General features: G+C 32.3%; 1 protein-coding gene and 1 pseudogene across 1 annotated transcript; one reads left to right on the plus strand and one right to left on the minus strand.

Annotated features, from left to right (window-relative positions):
- Positions 1-198: 198 nt before the first annotated feature.
- LOC103315539 lies at positions 199-3,175 on the minus strand (annotated as a pseudogene).
- A 472-nt stretch (positions 3,176-3,647) lies between these two features.
- On the plus strand, positions 3,648-6,124 carry LOC100114930 (sentrin-specific protease 1). The gene is made up of 2 exons (XM_032601481.1): positions 3,648-3,891; positions 4,238-6,124. The coding sequence occupies exon 2, from the start codon at positions 4,258-4,260 to the stop codon at positions 5,884-5,886; it is 1,629 nt and encodes a 542-aa protein (XP_032457372.1). The 5' UTR covers positions 3,648-3,891; positions 4,238-4,257; the 3' UTR covers positions 5,887-6,124.
- The last annotated feature ends 4,972 nt before the right edge of the window (positions 6,125-11,096 follow it).

Below are 11,096 nucleotides of genomic sequence, written 5' to 3' on the forward strand. Positions count from 1 at the left end.
CGACCTCAATAGGTAAACTGTTTCAGTAAATAAAATTTATGTTCAACTTTAAATAAAGGTTGCCCTTTATTTTTTTTAAATAGACGTTGATTTTTGAAAGCGCATGTAACTCTATTTAACTTTATATAAACCAAACATTAGGAAAAATTATAATTCGAACGTCTTAAGCGTATCTAATGACATTCAAAAACTTTTTTCTTTCTACAGAATTATGCATTTACAATTAAAATTTTTAGTAAAACTCAACTTGATAATCACTTGAGAATCACTTGAGAATCACTTGAGAATCACTTGACAATTTGGCATGATTATCACTTGAGAATCACTTGAGATCTCACCTGATTCTCAAGTGATGTTTTTCAATAGGGCTGATGGTGGGTGCATAATAAATTCCATATATATTGTTGCTTGCGTGGTAAGTCTTCTCCAGGTCCAATAATATATGTTTCTGAACTGAATCCATCCTCTGGAGGGGGACTGTAAAAACATTTAATGAAAACAATATACAGATACATATGTTTGAGAGTATTACGTTTAAATAATCTAAAATTGTTTAATAATATTAGAAAGAGACAAACATATTAAATAGAATTACATGTATTGGATCATGAAATGATATTTAATATGCTACTGTAAAATAGGAATAAAAGTAAGCATACTTTGATTCAGTTATCACGTTATTTAATATTCTATCAAGCGTTAAATCAGGATGAAAACTGTGTCGATTAAATGTAGTTACCTAGCTGTGGCAGGCAAGAGCCAAGTAACAGCTGTGCTTTTCTCACAATACTGATCAGTAAGTAGAACTCGGATTTCAGCATAGTAGACTCCTCCGTCCATATCTTGCATTGATACTATATCACCAACTTGAAAATAAGAGCCTTTGTAAAAAAGTAAATTTTTTCGCAAACACATTTGATAGCTCTGTGGCAAACCAGGCCATAGCCTTCTAATTTCTTTGTAACAAACAGTTTAATTGATCCAAACTGAGTGAAAAAGTCATGAAACACTGAAAGCAGTAAATTCAAGAATTAATTGAATGACAAGACTTGAAGGGAATATGACTGATTACCTGTGTGATTTTTGTACAGTGGAACATGCATTAATTTGAATCCAGCTCTGTTTCTGCCCAAACGCAAAGCTGTTCTTCCTCAGCCGACTTGCCCAAAGCAATACCGCATAATCCATTCTTGTTACCAGTGATGACAAATGAGCTGTAGGATCTTTTCCATCCCAAGTTTCCTGTCATATGATCTACCATCTTGTGCTCTATTACTTTTGATCGAAGCCTTCAAAAACCTCTGTAGAAATTTCAGAGATCAAAAGACGTGTCATCTCATAAACATGAATTTAAATATTCAAAAGACATTGACAAATGAACCGTACCATCGTTTACGGGATCTGGTGGGCCGATACTTCTGCCACTCATTTTTGCACTGGTCCATCCTCTTTCCAATGGATGAGTCCTCCTAGATCTCCGGTTCTGCATAGAATCTCGTATTTTGATAAGCTTGGCTTCTCTCTCAGTGTCTTCTGGAAGTTTTTGCTGTTTCATGACCGCTGATCCTCTCATAATGGCATCTTAACATATTTTATAATAAAAACTGTTATACGTAGCAATAAAAATAAAAGTGAATTGCACATTTGTTTTGTTTATTTCATCTTTGAGAAGGCTACATGTACAAATTTGTTTTGACTAATCATAGTTAATAAGAGTGTTTTGATTTGGTAACACTTTGGTGCATCTTATGAAAAAGAATGACTATACCATGTGAACTAGAGTCCAAATTAAACTCTGATGAATCCGCTCCAAGAACCACCATTACGTAAAGTAGAATGTGCTCTCTGTTATCCATGCCTTTCCTTGATTTCCTTGGCTTTTTCAGTTTCAATTTTTGTCTCTCATGTAAGGGAGTATTGATGTATCCTTTTTACCTACAATAATTTATATGTGTAATTTCATTGATTTTCATAATAATAGCTCTTTATCAAAGAGATTTACCAAGAATACTTGTAGGGATATTCCTCAAGTGCAGAGGAACTGGTAGCTGTGCGTCTTTGTAGTTTGCTACAACATGATGTGCTGCCCTGAGAGAATCCTCCATGAGACGTGATTTTGGAGCTCTGGCTAAGTATATTGCGCATTGAGCTAATAATACATCACACTCAGGCATGCCTAGCATTTTACAGCTCTGCATTGTATGCATAGCCACACCTGAAGAAAAATCGATACACGAAAAAATTTGATAAACTGCAACATTCTCTAGTTTTACATATTATCATGTTAATTACCCAAGGCTTTTGGATCTTCTAAGCCAATGTCTTCAGTAGCCATCCTTACCAGTCTTCTAACAATATAGACAGGATATTTTCCAGCAGCCATCATCCAATACAAGGCAGCATTGTCATCACTTGCCCTGATTGTTGTTGATGGAAGCATTCGGAGGTTTTTCAAAATCATGTACAGCTCCACCAGCAGCTTTAATAGCTCTTATTAAAATTTCAGTTAGATTTTCAATTGTCAATTTCTCTAAAACTATGACACGGCATCGGCTTAAGAGGGCTGCAATCAAACTGAACGATGGATTTTCAGTGGTTGCTCCAATCAGTATTATAGTGTCAGATTCAATGTGAGGTAAAAATGTATCCTGCTGAGTTTTGTTGAATCTGTGAATTTCATCCATAAACATAACTGTTCGACGGCCAAATTTCAGTTCATTAGAGGCTATAGTGATCGCATCTTTGACATCACTGATACCAGAAATAGCTGCTGAAAGTTTTACATAGCGATATTTTCCTCCAGGACACTGTTGGGACGTGTTTGCTATGACGTTTGCCAGTGATGTCTGAAATAAAGTATATAATTCAAAATCGATTTGTAGGGTTTTGAGTTGTAACTGTTGTAATGAGCTGGTGATTTCATAGCCTGAAATGCATGCAATAATATAATAATATAAATGATGAAAAAATCAAAATCAATTGCCTGCTGCTCCTTTTCTTTGTTGTTATTATTATTAGCAGCACTAGAAGGTGCTTGGGTATCAGTAGCAGAGGCTGCTTTAGCCCTCTCCTTCTCGAAGCAGCCGTTGCAGAGGTTGCCGATGTCGGTGGCATGCCAGAGCGGAATTTCCCGGGTCCCACATTTCGCGCACTCCGGCTTAATTCCCAGTGGCATAGGCGCATTTCATGCGCGCCGTCTGCTGCACTCCACTCTCCCGACTCCCACTCTGCAGTCGAAACGGCCTTGTTACCAAATTTATGACCGTCGCATTTCGGGCCATGACGTTCGCCTCTCGATATTTGTGGGAATGCGACAGCGACAAAACATGAGAGACAAAAATCGACAGCGACAACGACAGACGACAGACGACATACAGCCTCGAGGTTACGGACCCTGTTGATTTCTATCAACTTCTATTAACTTTTTTTTAGCGGGGTTATATCTATAGATATACTAACCAATGCAAATCTTGTATGTTGTGCTCTATGCCTTTTTAGCTGCAAGGCCCCTAACCTACCTCCACGACTCCACCACTTTCTTTTCTCCAAAGGAAAACGCGCCAAAACATTTAGACATTTAGTACGCGTTCCGTTGTGTCGTGGATTATGAAACGCTTTTAACTCGAAAACGGTGCCGCTGTCAGTCGGGAACGATGAAACGACCCTAATACCACTTATGCAGCTACATTTAAGTCGCTAACCTTCATAACAAAATATGAATATGTATATGGACAAAATAAAACAATAGGAAAGACTAGATTAGAATTTAAAACGAAAATGTTATATATGAATTTATATCAATTATATCAAAGCGTTAATAATATTATTCATACATAGCTGAATGTCCATAACTTATAAAAGAAAGCTTAAAAAATGAAAATAATATAAAACGTATGTTGAAATATGTGGATAAATAAGTACTTTTACATATAGATATTCTTTATTATATAAAACTACTGATTTTAAATTAAAAATAAAGGCTCCCGATAAAACAAATTAAGAAAATATATCTAAATTACCATGGGTACATAGCCTGGAGCTGATAACTTCTAAAAAAGAAAGAGATTTAAATTGTAGTAATTGTAATTTGTTTAATACTACATTCTTATATTCAAACTTTCAGTTTTATTATTTATTATAGTACTTGTATGTTGAAATAACTTACATAGTAATTTACAAACTAAAAGTTATCTTATTTCATATTTTGTACATTATTAACATCAAGTATATTGTGTAGATTATACAGATCATTTGAAAATGATTTTTGAATTTCTCAAACGATTATTTTGGAAAGCAGATGAAGGCAATCGAAAACGTAAAGCAAGTGAAACCCTTATCAAAATTAATGACGATGAAATTCTTACTAAAAAATGTCGTCGTGATTTTGTATCCAGTAACCATGTTAAAATCAACCAAACACAATTAAATTCATCGAATCATTCATCTTTAAATTCACAAGAATTAAAAATTAAAATGCAAAATAACAAGAAATTAGATTCGTTGGAAGCTGTAAATTTAAGTTTACCTCCAATTAATATAAGTACTTTTGAAATAGATAATTCTATGGTACAAAAAGAATCAAATCAATTTACATTATACAATACTTATAGATTATCAGAAAAAAAACAATACAGTGATATGTTACTAAATTTTTTACCTTCTGAAAGAAACAATATTGATAAAGAAATATGTAGCAATGTACATCAAGGAAATCTTAATAAAAAACAATTTTTAGAACAGCAGTTATTTGATAATAAATATGATAAGTCTTCAAATTTTCAATCAAAAATCATTTATAAATCTTGGGCTTTTCATAATTCTCACAAATATCTAAAATCTCAGTCTCAAAAATGTGTACCTCTAAGTGATATAACTCATGAACAAGAATATAAAAAACAGAATCAAGAATGCAGTAAATCTCAAAATTCAATAATTCGAAGTCCACCAATAGAAGTTATAAAAACAAATACATTAAGAGACAAGTTATCATCAAAACAAGTAATGAAACAAAATTTTATTTCTCAAATAACTGAAAAATATGATGAACGCATAAAACAGCGTTATAAAGAAGCAGAAGAATTAAAAAAACTAACATACATTTTATCAAAACATAATCAGTTGAGTAGAGAAACTGCTCTTGAAGATCATTTAAATCGTTCAATGCGTCTATGTGAAGCTGTTCTAGATGAAGGATTACCTGAAGAGGTATCAAAACTACCTCAACTCACTCTAGATATGAAAGAACGCATAAAACTTGCTTTATCATCAGGTGCTACAGATGAAGTTTTAGTAGAAAAATTTGGATTAAGAATAACCAAAAAAGATATTCAAACATTAGCTGGTTTAAATTGGCTCAATGATGAAGTAATCAATTTTTATATGAATTTAATAATGACTCGAAGTAACAATGATAAATATCCTAATGTTTATGCTATGAATACATTCTTTTACCCAAAACTTATTTCTGGGGGACATTCGTCTTTAAAGCGATGGACTAGAAAAGTAGATATATTTGCCAAAGATATAATAGTTATACCAATTCATTTGGGAATTCACTGGTGCATGTCTATAATAGACTTTCGGAAAAGATCTATTCAATATTTTGACAGCATGGGATCTCCGAATTATAAATGTTTGCAGGTGTTAAAGCAATATTTACAGGAAGAAAGTATAGATAAAAAGAAGAAACATTTTGACTTTCTTGATTGGACCTTTGAATGTATAAAAGATATACCACAACAGATGAATGGTAGTGACTGTGGAGTTTTTTCTTGTATGTTTGCTGAATATATCTGTTCAAATAAAACAATTAATTTTACTCAAGATGATATGCCATACTTCAGAAATAAAATGGTTTATGAAATATTGACAGTACAATTACTATGATTCTGCAAAGTTATTAAATTAGTAACATTTGAATAATATTCTATATTGTACAATAAATAATTGTTCATAATAGATCTACAAATCATCTCACAATATACACATTTTTTATCATATAATGTAAATTAAAAATAAAAATAAAATTATCCTATTATTAAAATACAAAAAATTGTAATAATATGTAGTTTAATGATTTCTGTCTGTAATTAAAGTTTAATCAAATAAATTAATATACGAGTTATTCTGTTGTAATTAGTATCTTTTGCTCACCTTCTTCTACAACACTGGTATATTTAAAAGAAATTGTGGTTTTATAGCATTTCTACAGCATAGATTTTATGCAGTGTCTAGATACCATCATTGTCAGCTAACAACAGTCGACAGGGAATGGTGCATGGTACAAAGATCGACAACTGTTTATATAGTTAACAGTTGGTGTCCTGATAGCCATTATCCATGATAAACCATAAGTAGTGTAACCCATGTAAAGATGATAGGTTATTGAATAGATTCTTTCGTTATCTTTATTCGGGTTAAACAATCCAGAAATAAAACCAACTTTAATACAGACAGGTGGTAATAAGTAAGTTATAGGGTGACTTTTTTATACAATGTTTGGTTTACCATTGACTGTTAAAAATATGAAAAATGTCGATCTGATTTGCTGTTGACTGTCAATGGTGCAAGTATCTAGGCAATGTCTAGATCTAAAACATATATATGATACAAATCTAAAAAATGTTCAACAAATATTGTGTATTATAAAGATCATGATGGATTTTTTATATAATCAAATTTAACTAAATAGAGTTTTGGATATTGAGAGTTTAAAATAAGGTTCACGGACTTTATGGTTATAGCAAAGATAGCAGTGCTGTATTTACATATTAGATAGGATTTTAATGAAGTAGGTTGGAAAAATGTTAAATTGAAGAGTTCAAACATGAGAAAAACGATGTCAGTGCAGTTACGTGTTATGCACAATTACACTAAACCATAGTTGATTATATGTGATTCAATTCACACACGCAGATATGTTAAAATAAAAAACTTATGCAAAATTTTGTCATTTGGATATCCTACTGAAAAATATTAATTTAAGTATTTTTTCGCATTTACATGGAGTCATGAAAAACACGTTTTTTTGTTATTACTAGATTCTAAACAACGCGCGTTGCGCGCCCTAACCACGGAGACGTATAGCCCTACTGAAAAAAATCAGATGACAATCAACTGATAATCAGCTGATAATCATGCCAAAACATCAGCTGATTATCAGGTGATTTCGGCTCTGTATTTTTAATAAAGCTGATAGTTATAAATATGCGTTTATGTGAGATAAAATGTTGATGATAATCAGGTGATATTCAGGTGATAATCATTCAAAATTTGTAACCTTTAATATATTTATTATAAGTTGTTTAAAATAAGTAAAATTTATAAATTTCAAATATATAATGAGGGCCAGTACTGGTGTTACCATCAGGATGATAACACGAAAACTGGCTGTGAGTTCCAATATTTTTGTTTTTCAATAATTTAATTTAAACAATTTTTTTTTTAATTGTAAAGATTATGAAGCAATTGTTTTACCACCGAGCCATCGTGATCTTTGGTGTCGATCATTTTAGTAGAATTAAATAGTTATTATATTATCTAATACGTCCTTGTATGCTTTATTTATTATTAATTAATTATAATGAGTTTATTTTATTAAAACACACTAATAGTTATTGAGTAATAATAAATAAAACATACAAGGGCGCGTATATTATAATGACTATTTCATTCTACTAAAATGATCGACAATATCAAAGATCACGATGGCTCAGTGGTAAAACGATTACTTCATAATCTTGAGGTTCTGGGTTCAAATCTCCACAAATTCGGATTTTTTTCAATGTAATATCTATAAAAAAATTAATTCTCAATGCAACTTACAAATCAACAGTACAAATAAAGATATAATTAATAAGTATCGAATAGGGGTAGAGTAATTATTTATTTTTATGAGAATTTACGATATCTCATACGACACTTATATGATTCTCATATGAGGATTCGGTCGGAAGTATCATATGATTATCATATGAGCACTCATATGATTATTTTCAGCCGGGAGAGCTAAATGTCTTCTGTATTGAATTTTTTTGTAATAAAAATAATTCCTTTTCTTTATTTAAAATCATTATTTGTTATAAACTAGCTTTTTATAAGTCCTATTAACTTATATATCTCTTGCACCGAAACGTAATAAGAATTTAAAAAATTAAACACATTTTGACTAGCACCGTACCAGATGAACCCTGGTAAAAATAACTTATTAAATCCGATTCGAAAGATAATAGGGTTTAATTGGATTTCTTAATAGTAGTAAGTAAGCCGGTATGGGGAGACATAACAAATGACGTCATCACTGGCGCATCTTTATCTTCCCTGTTGAAAATAATAACGTCATTTTATGACGTCATTGACTGACGTCATTAAATGACGTTAAATGACGTCATTATATTACGTAATAAATAATCATATGTAAACAAGTCATAAAGATAAGGTGTCATGTTTCTAAACAGGTAATTAAGATAAGGGTATCATGTTTATACACGTGTAATTAAGATAAAGATATCATGTTTATACATAAACAAAGAAGATATCTTTACCACAATAATAAACAATAACGGTACTTTACAAGTAATAAAGATAAGATAAGGTATCATATTTATAAACAGTTAATTAAGGTAAGGATATCTTGTTTATACGTGTGTAATTAAGATATCATGTTTACATAAACAAATTAAGAAGCTATCTTTACCGCAATAATAATCCATGATGATACTTTTTTATTATGAAAACAGGTAATGAAGATAAGGTATCGCCAACGTCTTAAGCATTTATCTTGTAAACAATTAAGATAAATATGGATTGTTACTGACGTCATATACACCTCTTATGACGTCATAAGATAATGAGATTTTTATGTATGATGAGTTTGTAGTACGTTTATAGAAATATTGTGGTCCTAAAAAGGACCGATTTTAATTGATAAATAAAAGTCTTAGAATAAGACTTTATTGTTGCTATCCCCAATCAGTGTTGTTGTGTCCTTGATATTTGGAATCTTTATTTGCTTCCTTGTCAGGACAATAACTCCTGTACCGGTTTATATTTCACTTCCTCTCGACCTGAACCTTCTTTCTTCTTCTTCTCCATATTGTGTTTGTCTATATTACGATTATGACCCGTCAAGTGTACGCAAAGCAATGAGAACATACTTATGCACAGTTGATATTTATAGAGAGTCGTAAGGAGTGGCAGTAGGGTGGGAGGTTTAGATGATGTCACAAAAAGTGAATATTTTAATATTTTCTGGTTTATTACAAGATAGGAAGACATATGTACAAAGCGTAATGACAAAAAATAGCATGTATATTTATACTTTAATTATGTCAGTATAAATGTCTTTATATATATATATATATATATATATATATATATATATATATATATATATATATATATATATATATATATATATATCAAACAATTGAAAAGCAGCTATTTCACATAAGATCGTTTTTAATAAAGTCAATTATAAACTTCTTAATATGAGAAACAATTTCATTCACTTTATCAACACACTCTACAAGTTTACTCATACGTTCGTCAATACACTGTGAGACAATTTTTAACCCGTCAAAAGTGACTTGCTGCATGCATATCGATGGTTGATGATAAGCTGTTTTTTGTTTCTTTGCTCGTGGTGGTTGATGACGTAGATTCTCACCATAAGTAACAGTAGCAGCAGCAGCAGCACCAGTGCAGTCATTGAAATGGGAAGCACTAACTGTATGCAGTATATCATCGTTTTCTTCGTCAATCAAAAGATTTGGAAAGATGGATGTTCCGACAGGTCTTTCTTCTATCAATATGGATTTGGTATTGCATGAAGAAGTAAACATCAGATCATGATTTTCCATGTACACCTTCGTTGGTCGAGCGTATTCACTTTGGAATCTGTACGCATCTTGGAAATAGCAATTTATAAGATCAAAGTAATTCTTGAAGACCTTCCAGTCAGATGGATCAAATTTGACGGATTTAAAACATGTTGTAGACGTTGAGAGTTTCACCACTGGTCGATAGCTTCCCTGGTAACTTTCTAAGCCAAGAGTAACGCGTTTCGAGTTTGACTTATTAATGGCGTAGGACGTGGAGAGCAGCATATTTGGCAGAACGTTCTGCACACGAGATGAAGCACTGACACTTGATTGGGCCATGTTACGAAAAACAAGAGGCACAATATACAGAGTTACACTTAGCAAACGATCTCTCAAACTTTCACAAAAGAACTGATGGAGCTCCTCACTCTTCAAGCTCTTTTATACATTTTACCCCCCACCCGCGCGAGGCTTCACTTCCAAACCTCCTAACATCTTTCGAGCGTACACGATGATTATTATTTCGTAACAGCTTTTTATAGAACGATACAACTACGTCATCATTTTTTCGTAAATCTCGCGAGAACTTATGACAAAACGTGCGTAAGTTAGGTAGCCTAACCATATGGTAAAGGAACATAACACAATACTGGCCACACACCTGTGAATCAAAACTTTGCAACTTTTTTTTATTCCACTGATACCGCTTGCAATTTCTTTTGAGTCGTTTAAGATGATGTTGGGACATTGGTGGTAGTCCGTAACGGTCAAAGTATGTTCCATAACCTTTTGAGTCTATGTAGATAGCAATCCAATGTGTTCCTTTCTTCGTGTGATCATCTGTATTAGCTATGATGGCCGCGGGGTATTCCAAAACGTTTGGAATTCTATCCGCAGCATACACGCCAACTGTCTTGACGGTTAACGGGTCAAGAGCTTTTATTAATTCTTGTGTATTCATTCTATTATTATTATTATTTCAGCAATGATCGACTACGTCCTCTTCGTGTGTCGCGTAAATAGACGAAAAAGTAGCTGTACGTATCCGCGAGTTTAGTTTGCAGTACAATGCATCACTCAATTTCTGTGCAGAATCTTGCGTTATACCTTCAGCTATAGAGTGTAACCACTTTCGTAACACATATGCATGATTGAGAGCACAATCGCGACTGGAGTTTATACCTTGAATGCCATGATTTAAACACATGAAGTTACCTGAATAATTTATTTTCAATTAATCAAAATTCGGGGCATACATTTCTTCAACGTTCACAA

This window comes from Nasonia vitripennis (assembly GCF_009193385.2).
Source record: "Nasonia vitripennis strain AsymCx chromosome 2 unlocalized genomic scaffold, Nvit_psr_1.1 chr2_random0002, whole genome shotgun sequence".
Classification (NCBI taxonomy): Eukaryota; Metazoa; Arthropoda; class Insecta; order Hymenoptera; family Pteromalidae; genus Nasonia; species Nasonia vitripennis.